The sequence below is a fragment of the Sarcophilus harrisii genome, chromosome 4, assembly GCF_902635505.1.
Source record: "Sarcophilus harrisii chromosome 4, mSarHar1.11, whole genome shotgun sequence".
Lineage (NCBI taxonomy): Eukaryota > Metazoa > Chordata > Mammalia > Dasyuromorphia > Dasyuridae > Sarcophilus > Sarcophilus harrisii.
Window position 1 is genome coordinate 309,281,250 of NC_045429.1, and position 18,090 is coordinate 309,299,339.

General features: G+C 39.3%; 1 protein-coding gene and 1 long non-coding RNA gene across 2 annotated transcripts in view; one reads left to right on the top strand and one right to left on the bottom strand.

Annotated features, from left to right (window-relative positions):
* Positions 1-8,054, bottom strand: part of CACNG4 (calcium voltage-gated channel auxiliary subunit gamma 4) — a 102,895-nt gene extending 94,841 nt beyond the window's left edge. Inside the window, exon 1 of the mRNA XM_031965667.1 lies at positions 6,864-8,054. Within this exon, the coding sequence (XP_031821527.1) occupies positions 6,864-7,086 (223 nt within the window). The 5' untranslated portion in view covers positions 7,087-8,054. The remainder of the gene's footprint in view (positions 1-6,863) is intronic.
* LOC116423261 overlaps positions 6,040-18,090 on the top strand; it is a 36,927-nt gene continuing 24,876 nt past the window's right edge. The window contains exon 1 of the long non-coding RNA XR_004233796.1: positions 6,040-6,119. This is a non-coding gene — a long non-coding RNA (uncharacterized LOC116423261). The remainder of the gene's footprint in view (positions 6,120-18,090) is intronic.

The following is an 18,090-nucleotide window of genomic DNA, read 5'->3' on the forward strand; positions in this document are numbered from 1 at the left end:
TGCTGAGCCTGGAATCAGGAATAATCTTCCTGAGTTCAATTCTAGCCTTACTAGCTGTGGGACCTATGCAAATTACTTAACCCTGTTTGCCTAAATTTTTTCATCTGAAAAGTGAGCAAGAGAACTCCAGTATCTTTGCCATGAAAACCCCAAATGAGTCAGAAAGACTCACACACAACTGAAAATGATTGAACAACATCAACAACAAAATCTGTCTTTTGTCCAGTCATTTGTTTCTTTTTTTAGTGCTTTGTGCAATATTGTTAATTTAATTTAATACAAACATTAGTCAGAGATGCTGTGTGGTACAATAGAAAGAATATTGTATTTGAAGTCCATACTTCCTTCTAGTGTGATTTTCAGCAAGTCAATTTACCTCTTCAGGTTTCAATTTCCTGATGTATAAAATGAAAGGGTTGGATTAATTTTAATTTTAAATCTATGATCTTATGACTCTAAATGTTTGTCCTAAATTGTCTTCCACTAAAGTCCAACATAGGAATCTTGGGTTCTGGGAGGTCAAAGCTTCTTAGACTGTGGGTCTTGACCCCATCTGGGGTTGTATAACTGAATGTGGGGGTAATGAAATTATGATTTATTATCAGTAAATGTTTGATTATATACCTATTTAATATTTCTATATACTCATGGTTGTGTAAAAATTTCTCAGGCAAAAAGGAGTCACTAGTGGAAAAAATTAAGAAGTCCTTATATGCTCTATCCACTGCATTATTTAACTGCCTTTATGTGGGAGAGCCTAGATTCAAACATCCAGATCTCTTTCATGTGTCTAATACACATTGGGTACTGTCCTAAGAGCCAATGGCCCAGGATGGAAAGGGCTTGAGCTTTTTCTCCAGTAATGGATTTTGTCTGTTATTCAACGACCAACTTAACTAAATTTAGAAGCTTAACACCAGAGGTTAGTGTGCAAGATGAATGGGTACAAGCATGAAAGTGTTATTTATATGGTTGTATGCTCAGATTATGGATACTTGAAATATTGGAATATGGGCAAGACAACCATTTGTAAAATTGTATGGCTGGCTTTTAATGACCTCCAAAGTCCATTCCTTATATGGCATCCTATGCATTAAATGTTGTAGTTATTGATGTCATTTTTTTATTAAACATTTTTTCTCAATATCTTAATTCATTCCTCACTCCACATATCTGAACAGTTGCCAAATCTTGTCATTTCTGCTCCCACACCATCTCTTGCTGTTTGACCCCTTCTCTTTACTTCCATTGCTGCCATCTTAGTTCAGACCCTCATCATTGCTTACCTAAATTATTACAACTGCTTGACAGTTGGTCTTCCAGATTCAAATCTCTCCCTATTTCACTTCATAGTATACACTGCTTGCAGTGTAATTTTTTTTTTTTTTTTTTAAAGCTGACCATGTCAGGCTCCTATTTCAATCAATTCCAGTAACTTCCTGTTGCCTCTGGGATCAATATAAACTCTTCCATTTATATTTTAAAACCCTTCACAACACACCTACAACCTATCTTTCCAGTCATATTGGACATTACTCCTTGCCCCACAATCTCAGCAAGTTAGCCTTTTTTCTGTTCCTTATACACAATACTCCATCCCTTTACAGTAGTTGTCCCAATTTTCCTGGAATGCACTTTTCTATTTTTACCTTACAGAATTCCTTTCTTCCTTTAAGATGTAACTTTTTCCTGCAAGAAATCTTTCTTGAACCCCTCACCTGCTGGTGTCTTCTCTCCCAAATGGTCTTGTATTTAGTCACTTTGGATATATTTATATTTACTCATTTATACCTATGTTGTATATATTTTTGTCTGTATATTATTTCTTTCATTAGCACGTAGGCTCATGGTGAATAGGGATTATTTCTTTGTGCTTATCTCCCCAGTATCTTGAACAATGCCTGGTACATAGTAGGTACTCAAAGAATATGTGATAATGTTCCTTTATCTGTCTATCATTGTGCTAGATGTCACACCAAAGAATATGGGGCATGGTTTCCAGAGAACTAGGCCAATCTGAGGTGGGGGTTGGGTATAATATAAAGACATTTTAGGGAATCTTGTCTGAGTATGTTTACTGAAATTGGGAAAAACCCAAGCATTTTTCTGGGCTATGTGGCCAGTCTATCCCAAGGAAATTTTATACCCTCACAGCCTACTACTCATTTTCACCTAAGCCCAAGGGAAGAAACAATAGAAACTTTTAGAAACTATTAAAGTTATACTGAAGGTTATGATTCTCTTTCCCCCCAACCTATACACAACCTTTGATCTGAGTCCATTCCTTATTGATGTTGCTCATTTTAATTACTCTAAAATATAACCCTAATAAATTTCCCAGAGCCTTAAATATATTTAATGGTAGACTCTCTTTGAGAGCGGCTGGATCTACTAGTTAAAAATAACTCAAGAATGGAGCCTATTATTTATTGGTAAATTGCTTGAAAATCTTTAAGAACCCCACCTAAAGTAATAGGGTTAGATATTTCATTTGCTGTTTCATGCAATATTTCTGAATTAGAAATGTTTCTTTTTAATGATAATTAATTTTAATTTAATGCCTTAAATCCATTATCTTTGAAACAGATTACCACAAACCAGGGTTAATGTGAGAGAAAAAGCTCTAGTGGGTCTCCCTTCCCCTTTCTTTCCCCTTTTCCCCATTCTCTGATTTATGTTTTTTGTTCATGGCACCATCAACATTACAGACAAGTTGAAACCTCTGGCTGTGGGCACATCGACTTCTTAGATAGGTCTTTATAAAATGCTGGGAAATAACAGAAATTATCAGCCCAGTGATCACTGGGAAAATGAGGAATTCTGAAAAGCACTTTCAAAGATGGCTAACCTGCATGATCATTCCGATCTCCAAATGTTTCCTTCTCCCAAAATCTGACTCTTGTTTCTTTAGACAGGTGGCTCTATGGCAGAGAAATAGCATAGCCTAGTTAGCTAGATTAAAGCCCAGAAAGGTAATTCACCATTCTCTTTTTCTGTGTTTATTTTGTCACCTCAACTTAAGTGTTGTCCCAATGGACATCAAATATTAAAAACTCCGAAATTGCCTGGGAAATACTAGGACGTATCAATCTTAATTGTGTGGAGAAATAAAGGCACGAGCTACAATATTCTGGAAACACTAATCAGACTATGGGAGTTATTTTCAATCTTTATTTTGTGGGACTTCCTTTCCCCATAGTCCCTGCTATTGTAAAGATGATTCATATTATATTCCCAAATAAATATTTGCCAAGTACCTGGCACACAGAAGGAACTTCATAAGTGCTTTCCCCTATCCTTTCCTTAACTAGAAGGTGAGCTATGAAACTGAGGTATTACCATAAAAATTCCAGTGGATTTAGCCCATCTCAAGAACTTATCATTTTCTTATCAGCTGTGAGAATCATTTGTTAGAGTTCATCTGTATGTTACTGCTTGACATACATATTACAATGAAAAGACAGTTAAATCTCCATTACAGGACCTGGAATGGAATAAGCCTTTACATAGTGACCACTATTTAGCAGATATTGGGTTAAGCACTTTACAAATACTATCTCATTTGAGTCTCATAACAATTTTGTGAAGTGTTATTCCCATTTTTCAGATGAGGAAAACAGAAACAAAGTGACATCCTCAAGATCACACAAATACTAACTGTATGAAGCTAATCTTGAAATTAGGTCTTCTGCTTCAGGCCCAGCACTCTATCCAATGTACCACTTATCCATTTATATTTTTCTTATCTAGTTATATTTAATTGTATCTGACTTTTCATGAATCCACTTAGGGTTTTCTTGGAAAAAATACTGGAATATTTTTCTTTTTCCTTCTCCATCTCATTTTACAGATGGGAAAACAAGAAGTGAATAGGGTTAAGTGACTTTCCCAGAGTCATTCAGCTGGGAAATGTCTGGGATCAGATTTGAATGGAGGAAAATTCTTTCTTGGTTCTAAATTCAGGGTTTTAACCACTGTGTTACCTAGATGTCCAGATGCATACGACTTATTGGTCAAACTCAGCTGAGTTTAATTCTAATTGCCACTGTTTGGGCAAATCACTTAACCTTTCCAGACTTCAGTTTATTCATCTGTATAATAAGGGAGCTAGCTTAGATTGTCTGTAAGGTCTCTTTCAGTTCCACATCTGAGATCCCATGTATCCTTCTTTTCTTGGTGGGGTGAGTATAGCTTTTGAGATTTGTTTTTGCCATGAAGGTATTTAAAAAGTATGAGGATAATGGGGATATTTCATGTGTTTAGATTTCAGGTGCTAGTTGAAGGTAGTGACGTGGGTGTCTTTTCTGGATTACAAGAGTAGGTGTTCAAGAACTGAGCAATTTCATAAAAGGAATGGTATTTTTCAAAAGAGAGGAAGGAGGGGGAGAATCTCCTGATCCCACTTCTTTGTTGTTTATCCAAGTCTTTGAGGGACTATTGATTTCACATTTAATATTACCTGAAGACTCCATTTAGCCCTGGCATTAAGCAGCAAGTTATCAAGTGCATTTTAAATACGTAAGTTGTGGGAGAGGGGAGAAGAGGGAGGAGGAATGGAAAAAGAAGTAGGTGGAGAAGAGTAGGAGATGACAGGATTAGAGATGAGAAAATAATTTCAAAGAATTCAGAAGAAGTTGGAACTGACAGCTCTAGCTCATCCTTAAAGAGGAAAACACTCTCTACTTTAGTGCCTTAAACACTCCTGTTGGGTAGGTATGAGAGATTTAAGAGTTGGGAAGAACCTTAGAGATCATCTAATCCAACTTCCTCATTGTGCAGAGGAGGAAGCTGAGGCCCAGAGAAGTTGTTACTTACCCCATTATACAAAAGTCTGAGTGGCAAAACCTGAGATTCAAAGACAGGCCTCTGCTGACCCTAAATCCAGCATTCTTGTCACTGGGCTAGCCTGCTTTAATAAATGTTTGTTGAAAACAGAATCAACTTTGCAATGTCAGTCTCCTCTTTATTGGATTTTCCAGACTAGATTGCCTGATAATAGATTCCTAGACTGAAAGTTGAACAGGACCTCACAAGAATCATCTAGGCTAATTCTTTCATTGTAGGGGCAGAGAAAAAGAGAGAGGGACAGAGAGAGACAGAAAGAGAAAGAAGCAGAGACAGACAGAAAGAAACTCAGAGAGACAGACAGAGACAGAGGGAGGGGGACAAGGACAGAAACGAACACGCACACAGACACACCCACAGAGAGACAGAGACCGAGAAAATGACTGGCCCAAAGTCACACAACTGCTTCTCCCTTGAGAATCCTTAGTCATTTCCCACCCCCACTCCCCCACCTTTCCATCAAGCCACACTCTGAAAGGCTTTATATGCTTGCTTATATTGCAGGAAGAATTTCAGGTTAGATAGAAGAACTTCCTAAGCCATCACATAGATTCTGAAACAGACTAGAAAGGCAGTCAAAATTCTCTTTGACAATGCTTAAAGCCCTTCCATTTGGGACGATGAAGCCACAGTCTTGCCAGTCCTGCCAGTCCTGCCAGTCTTCCGTGGAGGAAGCCGGCTTCACTGCTATAATTTGCTAGGATGTCCCGTCCTATGCTGTTTGCAAACTGCCACCTGTTTCTTTCAAGTTGCTGCTGCTGAGTTGGTCCAGAGACTGCGTGGCAGTGAAGGCCAGCTAACACACTGAAGGGGCCAGGGGAGCTCCCCGGGTTTCTCTCTGCCTACCTCACCTCCCTCACTATGTTCAGCTGTTTGCCACCTGACTTGACCCCCCTCCCCCAATCACAGTTTCAGGCCTGGGGAGAAAAATGAGCTTCAGTTTTGACTTCTGAAGAATCCCCCTGTCCCAAGCAGAGGACCCACTACAGACAGTTCTATTCCTGCTTTTCAGGATTTAAGCACGTGAGTGTTCGCTTTGATTCGGTCCTTCTGGCACGGCCTGCTTTCTGATACCACCGGCGAGAGACGTGGTCACCGCCACCATCACGGTCACAATCACCCAGTGTCCCCGGGTTGGGCCACGAGGCTATAAGGGGCGGGAGCGTTTGCTTCCCGATTCTGAGTTCTGGGAGTGCTTCTTATACTCCGGCCTTCAGGACACCCACCCTCCCCTGAGAAGTGGCTAAGGGCTCCAGCAGACGTGCGGCTCCGTGGTTAGTACCTGGTCAGCACGCGTCCAGCCCCTGAGAACAGAGTCGTCGCCGCCCGTGCCATTGACACCATAGCTCCCAGCTGCCCTCCTGGCTGCACCCTCCTCGAGAGAGTCTGCCCCAGAGAACGGCTGGAGCAAAGAATGACCGGAGGCCCCTAGCTTTCCCAGCCCCCCGTCCTCGTCCCTATCCGCCCCTCCCGACGATTGCCCGTTCCCATAGCAGTTGCACAGACACTGGTTGCCAAGCAACCTTCTCCCCTTCCCCTATCCCCCCTCCCTCCTTCTCTCTCCTTCCCTTTCTCCTTTTCCTCCTTCCCTTCCCTTTTTCCTCTCTCTTCTTCTTCCTTCCACCCCACCCCTTCTTTTCGTCTTCACCCCGACCCCTTCGCTCGGAACCTCCCGACTTGACCACATCAGGAGCCCTCTGGCTAGCGTGTGTTTGTTGTGGGGGGTCGGGAGAAAAGGGGGGTAGGAAGAAGGGGAGTGGGACACATCTAGGTAGGAGGGGGTGACCAGAGAAGAGAGGTTTGGTCCACCTGGGAGAGCAGAGGTGGGTCCACCTCTGGACAACGAAAAGACTTGGTTTACTTGGGGGCACCCATCCTCTTTGTGTGCCGCTCCATTCAATCCCTCCTTCCCTGGGGCTCAAGGGGCAGCTGCTTCCCCTCCACGCCTCCTCATGGCCCCTCTGCCCCCCCACCCCTGGCCCCGGGAAGGAGGTGAGGGGGGGGGGGGCGGGACATACCTTCGATGCAGCAGACCCGCCACAGGCCGGAATGCGTGAGGTCGCCTCGGGCTCCTTGTCGGGGCGGGCCGCCTTCGTCCATGGTCAGGTTGGTCCCGTTGCAGATGTGCGCGCTGGAGTAGAGCCAGTAGTCGGTACCGATGGCGATGGCCATAAGGGAAAAGGCGGCGAAGGCTCCAGCCGTGGTCAGCAGCATCTGAAGCCCGCGGTCGCATCGCACCATGGTGGGCGCCTCATAGTCTGCCCCGAACCCCCTCCCCGCGACGCTACCTCCCTCTCCTGGCGCTAGGAGGTCGTGCGGGGGAAGAACACTGAATGAGGCTTAGGGTGGGGGTGCGATTGAGGTGCCCTGGGAAAAGGGCAGAGAGCAAGCTCTCCTCCTCGAGGCCGAGTCCAACAGGACCGACCCTCCGGACCCTTGACCAACTCCGCTGCTCCGCGTGCTTTGCCTTCCCTTCTCCTTCTCCCGGGGACCAGCACCGCCCCCTCCCAGCTCAACCCCCAAGCGCTGCTTGGGCTCAAACTCCCGATGCTCGGATGCTCAGAGTCTAAGGCTTGGGCGTGCGGGGCTGGCTGACTGCTGGCGGCCAGGGGGCTCCTCCCCTCTCCTTTTCTTCCCTCCCCTCCTCTTCTCTCCCCTCCTCTTCTCTTCTTTTCCCTCCCCTCCTCTCGTTTTTCTTTCGCTATATTCCCCTGTTTACCCCTCCTTCTTTCCTTTCCTACCCTCCGCTTCTGTTTTCTTCTCCCCTCTGTCTTCCTCTATTTCTTCCTCCCCCCTTACGGGTCTCGATTTATCTCCTTCCTATTATTGTTGATTCTCTCCTCTCTTTCCCCCCTCCTCAAACTCACTCTTCTGGTTCATTGACTGTATTAAAGCAGAGAAAGGGGAGGGAGTGGGAGCTGACAGCGGACCTAAAAGAAAACCTTTTCCTAGCCCTTCCATCAGCCACCTCCCTCCTAGTGAGCTGGACAGCCGCTCCACGCTCCACTGGGGGCCTAGGAGAGAAAATGTATTCTGTGAAACAGTCAGTCCTCATTTTAGCCGAGCGGCTGGCAGTGAAGAGGGGTGTGCCTCCTCTATGTCACTGTCAGTCAGTTTTGCTGTTTCCCTCTCCCCTGTTATGCTTGTGACAGTTGAAAGACAACTAGTCAACTCACCGTAGCCTCCCTCCCGGTGATCCGGCAGGGAGGAGTGATGGTAGTGGGGGGTGGGGGGTGGGGAGGCTTGAGAATGGGAGGGGAGGAGCGCTATTCTGCTTCTCCAGATGAAACCTCACAGATGTAGCAACTTCGTGGGCTAAGCAAGTCATCTATCTCTGAAACCAGGCAGTATTTGTCTGCTTGCTGCCTAGAGACAACGACTTGGGGAGCAAAGTAGGAAAGAGCAACCCCCTCTGCCCCTGGGGATACTGTCTCTTCTACTCTATTCTCAAGCTCTCCCCCAACCTCCACCTTGCAATACACATAGTTCTTTGTCTCTTCCATATAGGGGTGGCTCATGGGCTGCAAAGAGGTCCTCATAATTTATATAGGACAGAGGAGTACATCAGTGGAATAGAGTCAGAACGAGGGGAAGGCAGAACAGGCATTCCTTTAAAGCCCAATATGCAGAAGAGTGGGTTACAACCGTTATAACAATGCTTTAAAAAAAAAAAAGGTAAATGCATCTATTTTCAATGACGAAAACTCAGCTGTCATTGGAACTGTAGGGTTTTATTGAGTGTGCTAAATGGAAAGAGCTCTGGGATTAGAAAACAGACTCAAAAGCTCATGTGATAATTATGTGATCTTGGACAAGTCATTTCAAAAGTCCGGACCCATTTCCTTATGTGTAAAAAAGAGGAGGGTGAACTCAATGGCTGGATATCCCCATCCATTTTTAAACCTAGGCCCTTTATAATGCTATACTTCATCATAAATCACCTATTAAAAATAATAATAATTAACATTTATATGATGTCTACATGGCAGGCACTATGCTAAATGCTTTACAATTATTAGCTCATTTGATCTTTACAAGACTCCTAGGAGCTGTGCTATTATTATCCCTATTTTTCAAATAAAGAAACCAAGGTAAACAGCTTAAGAGATATGCCCCAAGTCAACTAGTAAATGTCAGTCTGTATTTGAATTCAGGTCTGCCTGACTCCTCTAGAGCCAACTCTATCCACTGCTCCACCTAGCTCAACAACAACAATAAAACATTTATTAATCATCTACTATGTGCCAGTCACTGAGGATACAAAAAGAGAAAATGTAGGCCCTATTCCCAAGGACCTTACAATCTAATGAAGGAGACAACATATAAACAAATACAAAGTAAACTAAATTTAGGATAAATAGGAAATAGCAGGGGGAAAGCACTAGAATTAACAGGGGTTGGGGAAGGCTTACTGTAAAAAGTATGAGACTTAGAGAAAGCCAGGGAGGTCAATAGATGGAGAGGAAGAGGAAAAGAGTTTCTGGTATGGAGAATCCAAAAAGCATGTCCAGAGCTGAGAGATGGAATCTCAGCACCTGTAGTGGTAAGCACTTAATAAATGTTTATTGATTGATAGATTTCTAGAGTCCTTCCTTCTCTCATTTCCTTCATACTTTCTCTCATCAATGTAGGAGTTTTTGTTCCAGTTCAGCTCTGTTATCAATTACTCCTTGATTCTTTTCTCACCCTCCCCCTTCTGCCTAAATTTCCTTTCCTAATTAGATGGCTTTGCTAATAACATTACCCCCACTGGGGTAAAGACCTTTGTAGTTCCTTTCAATTTATGTTCCCTCTTAAAAATCTAGCTGTAAATCTCTTCAAGGAAACCTTCCCAGACTAACCTACAATTTTTATTATTCCTTTAACTTTCGGATTCTGCAACAATTATATAGGAAATATGGATAAGCTTAGGCAAGCCCTCTTACCTTTATGAATACTCTTGTAATCCTCTCCATTATTTTATACATGTGGACAATCCCTCCATTAGGGCCAATTGCAATTCTTCCATACCTTCTCATCCTATATGATTTTTTCTTTCTCCAAATCCTTCATAACAGGTCTATGTAATGTACCAGAGACCAGTCTTTAGTCTTTAATATTTTATAGATACCATTAAATTATCACCATCAACAAACATTTGCCTGTTCCTCATTCTGTATGAGGTGGTAATAAAGCAAAGAGACCTCAGACTCGTCTTTCTAAGAGTTTACAATCTAATTTCAGAGTCAGAACTTACATATTGGTGTAACTAGCAGGTATGATTGTAGAGCAAAGTTGCTGGACACTTCCTTTCTCTTCTTCCTTCTTTTTCTTGTTGTTCTTGTTGTACTTGTTCTTTTTCTCCTCTTCTTCCTCCCTTTCTCCCTTCCCTAGAAAGAAACGAGGAAGCGCTGATTCTTTGAAAATGATTCTTTTCTTTTCTTACTGTACAATCCAGATTTTCCTTTGATTCCCACTTCTACTGCCTATCTTTTGCATTGAGATTTTGCTTGAATCCCCCTTAATTTAATAACCTGAATCTGGTTACAATAATGTTTTTGTGGGGGGACTTTAGCCTGGAAATGTATTGTCCTGGTTTGCTTGGGTTTTTCTACATTCGATATTTTAGGAACGTCCAAATTAAAACCATCTGGATGGCATGTTGGATAAAGTGCAACAACAAATGAATTCTTCCCTATTCTATTTGAGTGGGAGAATTTTTTGATTAGATTGCCTAAGGTTAGGAAATTTTGAAATAAATAACATAATCAAGGTTACATCCCCCCGCCCGTTATTGGAGTGGGTTCAACCCTCATTGTAATATTAATTCTCTTATTAATTATTAACCAATCAGAATTGATTGTCACTCTCAGGAAAACCCACTCTTTCAATAAATTGTGAATCCACCACCATGAGTCATCTTTGGTCAAAGAAATAGCCAAATGACCATTCTTTTAATTAACATAATGATACATTATCAATAAATGATCAATTACCCAGAAACTATGTCTCTTGAACTTTTAAAATGTCACACCCTCCAGCAGTTGTTATTTTCCTTTTCTGTCATATGAGTTCAATCTGATGGGTGTGAGGTGATCTCTCAGAGTTGAAAAATCCTAACATTTGGGTTGGAAATATGCAGATGTGTAATTTTGGGCCAGGAGGATGGATATGCAGAATTTAATTAGGTTAGAGATTCATATTTCCAAATTTTTAGTTGGTCATGATTGTTTATAATCAAGAAATAGAAAGATAATATAGAACATGTTACCAAATAAGCATGGGGTAGATAATCGAGCTGGGGAATCTTCTTTTAGAGCTTTTCTTCAGTCCTTATAGTAAGGTTATGACATCCAATAACTCTATTTTTTATTCTTTGTTCCTTCATGGAAAGATTGGGCTTGGAGACTCTCTTTATTAGTTAACTTCCCCCGTCCCCTCCCTTTTGCCTTATCTTTCTTGTTTAAAATTCCAGGTGCCATCAAAGTCTATTATTTGATTAAAAAATTGTAGTAGTCCAAGTCTAGACTTCTGAGAGAATTTTTTTTTTAAGATTGCAACTCAGAGGATTCTCAGCTAGGTTTCAATCTCTTTTCTTTGACTTAGGGGAAATTAGTTCAAGCATGTACAAATTACTTCCAAGAATCTAGGTATGCTGGAAAAAGTTATTTTTTTTTTAGATAGAATTCCAAAAATCTATCCAACATGCCTTTATTAAGCATCTAATGCATATAAAAAAGACAAAATAAAAATGTATCTCAAGCTCACATTCTATTGACTTAGCATGTGACACTAAGTAATATTATCTAAATGCTGGATTAACTAAGGGACTTAGTTTCATTTGCCTTTGTTAAGTTCTCTTTTAACAATTCTTTCCTGGAAAGATAATGACAAGTGTTGGAGGGGATTTGGGAAAACTGTGATATTAATATATTGTTGGTGAAGTTGTGAATTGATCCAACCATTCTGGGGAACAATTTGGAACTATGCCTAAAAGGCTATAAAACTGTACATACCTTTTCATACAGCACTGCTCTAATGGGTCTGCATACCGAAGAGATCATAACAAAGGGAAGAGAACCTATATATGCAAAATTGTTTGTGGCAGGCCTCTTAGTGGTAAGGAACTGGGAACTGAATGGATGCCTAACTGTTGGGGAATGGCTAATTATAATACATGAATGTAATGTTTATTGTTATTGTAATATTGTAATTGTTGTTATACAAGAAATGATGAGCAGGCTGATTTCAGAAAAAGCATAGAAAAACTTTAATGAACTGATGTTAAGTGAAGTGAGTAAAACCCAGAGAACACTGTACACAGCAACAACAAGATTATGTGATGATCAACTGTGATGGACCTTGCTTTTTTCAACAATGAGGTGATTCAAGTCAATTCCAATAGACTTGTGATGGAAAGTGCATTTCTATCCAGAGACAAATGCAAAGTGAATATGGATCAAAGCAGTGTTTTCACCTTTGTTGTTGTTTGTTTGCTTGCTTGTTTTTTTCTTTCTCATTTTTTCCCTTTTGAAATGATTTTTCTAGCACAGTATGATGAATTTGGAAATATGTTTAGAAGAATTGTACATGTTTAATCTATATCAGATTGCTGCCTGTCTAGGGGAAAGGATAAGTGGGGGGTGGGGGAGAAATATTTGGAACACAAGGTTTTACAAAGGTTAATATTGAAAACTATTTTTTTCATGTATTTTGAAGAATAAAAAATGATTTTTTTTTAAAAGGAGGGGAAAAGAGTTATTTTCTGGAGCATATGATATACCTTCCAAATGGTCATGTGATCTGAGTAAGTCACTTAATCTATGTTTGTCTCAGTTATCTATAAAATAATAATAGTATCTAACTCTCATCATAGTTGTGAAGATCAAATAAGATAATAGTTATAAAGCACTTAGCACAGTGTCTGGTACACAGTAGATGCTGTATAAATGTTATTATTGTTGTTTTTGTCGTTACTATTATTCTAAATTCTCTGAGGAAAAAGATTATATATTTAGAACTGGAAAGATGATGGATTTAGATCTAGAAGAGCTTTAGAGAGTCTTGCCAGAGAGTCTCTTTCTACTTCCACCTTTACCTCCATGTTTTTCATCCATCCCTGCCTATTATTTAATATATTTGACAGTTGCTATGATGTTAGGGAAGTCCATCCCCTCTCTTCCTAAGGGATTCATGGATAGATTTCAAGAGATCATAAATTTGGATGGGAAAATATATCTTTATCACAATCAAAGTCTTCATTTCATATATGTTATTTTACACATTTAAAAACGATATTCTGAAAAGGGGTTCAAATGTTTTACTAACCTGTCAAAGGGGGCCCGTGAGTCATAGAAGTGTGTAGGTTAGTGATTAACAATCAATTGTTTGGGGGAAAAAACTTAAATGACATACTCTTAAATTTAATCTGTATTATTAATATTTTCTCCATTACTTTAAGTCTAGACAATCAAGAAAACAATAAATCCAGCTCTGACTTGTAACATTTACTGATTATATAAATACTTTAACATTTAACCATTTAACATTATTTGTTAAATGTTAACATTTAACATTATATGTTAAATGTTAACATTTAAAATTTAACAACCAGTAGAGAGCCTGAGAGCTAGAAATGACTTTAGCACTCCCCTGAATCAACACAAAAAAGGTTAAGAACTCCAATCTAATAGCAGGCAGATTAGGCTCTGGGCGAAGTAGAAAAGGCTTAGCCTGGGGTGAAATTGTGGGAGAGAATACCATTGAGCTTTTACTGCTTTTAGGGAAATTCTCCAGAGTTTTCTGAAATGGTGACTGGAGGCAAAGAGGAACAATACTTCTGTATTTTTAAAACTTGGAATTGTGTTTTCAATTCTTAATAAAATTGTAATTGTTTTTTCTATTTATTTGATCCATTAGGAGCAAACCACCAAATCTCATGCTTCCTATTAAATGTGTCTCATATTTGTACTTCATGACAAAGTTCTTTTTCTGCCCAATAAGCCTTGTGTCTCTCTTCAAGGTATTTGCCTGGCAAGTCTATTATTTCTACCATCATTCGGTATTACCCTCAATCAAAGATGAGGTATGCTTGAGTCTTAAGTGAGGGGAATGCCTTATTCTATTTCAGTCTCATCTAAAATCAGGCTGAAGAATACAGTCTCTGATGGTTTTTTATACTTTTAGTTATGAATTTTTATTTATTATATTCAAATTATGATTATTTATTGATTATCTAAGCCAATGATGAGGTCCTGCATCACTAGATGGAGTTGGCAGAGAAAGCCTGATATGCTGATAAGGTTTCTCCCTGAGGCAAAAAAGGAAGACTACTGACAAGTCTTGGATTGTAAGGAATCCTAGTGAGTAAGGAATCTTAAATCTCAGCCATGTCTTTTGTGTAACTTCTTTTTGCTGAGAACATGATAATGTGCTTGCAGTTATCTGATAGACTGCCAGGAAAGCATAAAGAAAGGAAAGTCATCATTTATTGTGCTTAATCAATGAACATCCTTTACTGCAAACTTGTGTTTACTCCAAAAACCTGGCCAGTTCTTTGAGGAAACACAGTCCTCTTAAAGGAATGAACAAATATTCTCCTTGGTGGGCCTCTTGTGATGGAGCATCCTGTACCTGGTAGGATGCTGGGTCTCAAGAGTCTTATATCTATACTTAGTATAGTGCCTTCTTTGTTCTCTGCCTATAAAAACCCCTTAGTCAAAAGGACCTTGGAGAATTTGGGCTAGAAAGTCTTGTACAAACTTGCCTAGCAATGATTCCCAATCAAGACTTTGAATAGCTGTGACCATGAGTACTCTTAGCCAAGGAATTCAGATGGTGATGCTTCCTCAGAGTCGTGATGATGTATGTTGTATGTTGTTTGTTTGTTATAGAGGCTACTGTGTTTGTTAATTTTGTATTACTTTTATGCTTTGAGTTTATGCTCTTTCCTTATATCTTACTTAAATCAAGGTTCTGAGCAGTAATAAACTCATACCTACTCTCTTTAAGACTATGCCTGTTGAATGCAAATTTTGAATCTAGATTAATCTTACATGGGTAATCCCACCAATATCCAAAAGAAAGCCAAATTCTCATGTCAAATACCTGAGGTTAAATTTCCTTTATAAATGTAGCTATGGTTTATGCCATCTTTGCTGAATCTTTTATGGGTTAGTCTGCCAGACTTTCCGTCTCATGGTATTTTTCTCCTCCTCCCTCCCCCATGCCTTATGGTATCTTTCCTTTCATTCTCCACCATGCCTTATGATGTCTTTCTCTTATAGCTAACTAACTCTTTTAGGGTACTAAACTTCTCTGCAGTTTTAGCCTGCCAATCAATGTTGTACTCCCACCTCATGATATATACCCTTTCTCCTGGTTAATTATGCATTCCACTAAGGAACTCAACTTTTCCACTTGTTAATTGTCAAAATCCCTTTTGTTACTAACTATATGTTCTCCCAAATCTATTTCATATATTCCACTTCTGGTATCTATTTCACCTTTTCATTTTGTCTGCAACCTCTTCTCATAAATAATATCTTTTGGCAAAGAGAAAGGCTATTATGAATTTGTCACATGACTGAACCCCAACATTTGGCACCAAACCCCATCATTTGGTGCCGATTGCTCTCTTCAGTCTCATCATTTGCACTCAATTATCATCAATAGGAAACTATCAATCAAAACTAGTCTTTAACAAGTGTTTAGCAATTGTTTACCAGATTTGGAGGTATATGTCATTATCAATTGTTTACCAAATCTAGGTAACACATACATCATTATTGGTTGTTTGTCAAATAATTCTTTTGTTTTTTGTTTTTTTACCAAATCTGATGGACACATGTAATAAATGTGAAGAATATGCACTTTATTGACAAACTGACCACTTAAATATATTATAAAACATATATATATATATATATATATATATATATATAAAATATAGTAATATATAACAAAAAATGGAGGTTTAAAATAGAATGGAGTAAGATACATCAAGACAGCAAACTTATTCTCATTAGAGTGAAAACTATGAATCCCTTCTCTGATTTTTGCAACCTGTTATATGTTTTTAAATAATTGAAGGAAATAACAAAATTCATTTGAAGTTAATGAAAATAATGATTTTTCCTATCCAAATTCACTAACTCCTTTTATTCTTACCATATATGCCTCAGTTAAGAGCACCCTCCAACTAGTCTAATATCCTCATATTACTGATAAGGAAATGGAAGCACAAGGTACTTGAGGTCTTCATTGGGGTCTAGAAACTACGTCTAGAATTATCCCTTCAGGATTCTGAGGTCCTAATTTATTGTTCAACAGGGTTAGGAGAGCAAAGGTGATTTCCAAAACTGTAATGGACTGAGGCTTGAGTTGATGCACTGAGGTCCCAAGCATGTGAGGCTAAATAGTAATTGGACTATACTCTATTAATATATATGCTTGGAGAAAGAATGGCCCCCACCCACTCTCTGTGCAAATCCTGATGTGTTGTATAGGAAATGACAATTTTGATGGGTGGAGGCACAGGGGAAGGAAGAGAGGCTGAGAGAGACTGCTGGCGCGGTTCTGTTCTGGTGGCTGCTGGTCTCATGGCTTCTGGTCTAGCTAGCTTCTTGACTCAGCTGTACACATTGCTATTGCTGATTCTCTTCCACCTCCGATCTTTCTTCACTGAGAATAAAGATTGACGATTTCCCCCTAACCTGAATTCCTGACTCCGGCTGATTTTAAAATATGCGGTCATCACACAAAACCAATCCAATCCAATTAGCATTTATTAGGCACTTATTCTGTACAAGTCACTGTTCTAGATATTGTGTCCTTAAAGACAAAATGATAGAATTTCAAGGAATGGTTGTGTTCTTATGTAACAGAAAGTTTCTGTATCTGCATTGCCATAGAATTTGCTCATATTCATAATGTGGTATGATTGGAATATTGCCATTAGGGGTCCTGTTGCCCACTAACTAGTTGTGTGATACTGGCTAAGTGATTTAACTTCTTTAAAGTTCAGTCTTCAATTTATAAAGCAGAGAAAATTTATAAGCATACCCAGCCTGCCTGCCTCAAAAGGCTGTTGAGAAGATCAAATAAGTTAATGGATGAAAAGTGCTTTATAACCCTAAAGTGTTTCATAAATGTGAGCTTTTATTATCCAAAATACAGCAAAATCCATTAAATCAATTACAAATCATTGATGGGAAAATGTAGCTTCTTTTAGTACAGACTTAGTCGTAGGGACTAATATACTGGTAAGTCTGAAGATCTAGAATGCCTTGACCAACAAAAAGCTATTGACTAATATTAGTCTGATCTATTTTCCCAAACTAACTGGTTTATGTCGCAAAATTTCTACTCTTGACCTCATTAAGAGCTGAAAAAAATAAGAGTTTAAAGCAGAATTCCATTAAACAATCAATCTCTGATACCAGTTCCAATGATCTTGTGAGGAAGAGAGCCCTCTACACCCAGAGAGAGGACTGTAGGAGTTGAATATGGATCACAAAATAACATTCTCACTCTTTGTTATTGTTTGCTTGCATTTTGTTTTCTTACTCATTTACTTCCCTTTTTGATATGATTTTTCTTGTGCAGCAAAAGAATTTTTTTAAAAATTTATTTATCAAGATATGCATGGATAATTTTTCTAACTTTGACCATTGCAAAGCCTTTTGTTCCCCCTCCCCTAGATGGCGGGGATTTATGTAAATTTAAAATTCACATTTTAAATATGTTGAAATACATGTTAAATCCAATATATGTATACATATTTATACAGTTATTTTGCTGCACAAGCAAAATCAGATCAAGAAGGAAGGAAAAGGAAAAACTGAGAAAGAAAACAAAATAAAAGCAAATAACAACAGGGAGAGTAAGAATGCTATGTTGTATTCCACACTCTGTTCCCATAGTTCTCAGGGCGTAAATGGCTCTCTTTATCACTGAACAAGTTGAACTGGTTTGAATCATCTCAATGTTGAAGAGAGCCATACCCATCAGGTTCTGTTCATTTCACTTAGCATTAGTTCATGTAGGTCTCTCCAGGCTTCTCTGCAATCATCCTATTGGTTGTTTCTTACAGAACAATAATATTCCATAACATTCATAAACCATAATTTATTCAGCCATTCTCCAATTGATGGACATCCACTCAGTTTCTAGTTTCTTGCCACTACAAACAGGGCTGCCACAAACATTTTTGCACATTTAGGCCCCTTTCCCTCCTTTAAGATCTCTTTGGGATATAATCCCAGT